Genomic DNA, 1,063 nt, shown 5'->3' with positions numbered 1-1,063 from the left:
GGCCTGTGGCGACGCAGGCAGCCCACAGAGCACATCGACCATCTGAGATTCGAGGTCGAGGAAGCGGATTTGGGGATTGGATGCGTGGGAAAAACCAACGTATATTCGGCTACAATCGGGGCTGTACGCAACACCTCCATTGCACGTAATCATGGTAGAGTAGAAGCTTTGGCGAGGCTCGATTTCACTACCACCGCCCGCCAAAGTCGAGATGAATGCCGGCGAGCCCGAAACGCTAACGACGTTGCTGCCACGCGCTGCGCTCATCGCTGGTCGGCACAGCAAAAGCCGTCCGCGCCCCCCCCGCAAGCCGCGCGATACACACACTGCAGCGATACAGCGAAGGGACGCAAGGCGCGCGATCGACCCTCTCACATTCATTCACTCACGTTCACCTTTCATAATTGTTAAAGAAAGAAAGAAAACAGACAAGGCAGGGAGGGATGGGAGGACGGCACGCCGCCACCACACCGGGATTTTAAGGAGAGGGGTGTGGTGCGCTAGCCGTCGCCCACCCTTGGGCGTCCGCCTCTTGCTATCTCTCTTCGCAGTCCCTCGCCGATTCTCGCTGCAACAGCTCCGAAGCAGACGCAATTCTTCTTTTCAGTGTGCTAAAAGAAATAAAGAAAACAGACAACCCAAGGGAGGGATGGGAGAACGGCACGCCGCCACCACACAGGGATTTTAATCAGTGTGCTGTTAGAGAGGCTTAGAATTCTTCTTTTGCGCGAGCACAAAGGACCCCCACACACATGCTCCGCACACACACACTCCGCCCCACCCGCGCCTCTCCTCGGCTCGCCGGGCTCAAGCCGGCCCGGTCGCAGTCGCCGTCGCGTGCCGGCGGCTCCACGCCCGCCACCTCGTCGGCGAAGCCCGCACGCAAGGCTGGCGGCAAGCCCCAGCCAGAGTACGAGTTTGGCGGCCCAGCCGGCGCGGCGGGCGTGATGCTGCTCCTGCCGCTGGTCATCGGCTTCCTGTACGCGGGGTGCGGCAAGCACGGGTGCATACGCCTGCCCGAGGACGCGCTCGACGTGCTCGCCGCCGCACCGCTCGCTCCGCT

At 61.6% G+C, this 1,063-nt stretch overlaps 1 protein-coding gene across 1 annotated transcript; it reads right to left on the bottom strand.

The window, feature by feature from the left end:
* Positions 1-684: 684 nt before the first annotated feature.
* EMIHUDRAFT_260364 (hypothetical protein) lies at positions 685-970 on the bottom strand (the record flags this gene model as incomplete). Its single annotated transcript, XM_005792259.1, has 2 exons — positions 685-696; positions 782-970. 2 exons carry the CDS (start codon positions 968-970, stop codon positions 685-687), a joined length of 201 nt encoding a protein of 66 aa, XP_005792316.1.
* Positions 971-1,063: the final 93 nt, after the last annotated feature.

The sequence above is a fragment of the Emiliania huxleyi genome (assembly GCF_000372725.1).
Source record: "Emiliania huxleyi CCMP1516 unplaced genomic scaffold EMIHUscaffold_10892, whole genome shotgun sequence".
NCBI lineage: Eukaryota > Haptophyta > Isochrysidales > Noelaerhabdaceae > Emiliania > Emiliania huxleyi.
This window is presented reverse-complemented; position numbering and strand designations above follow the sequence as displayed.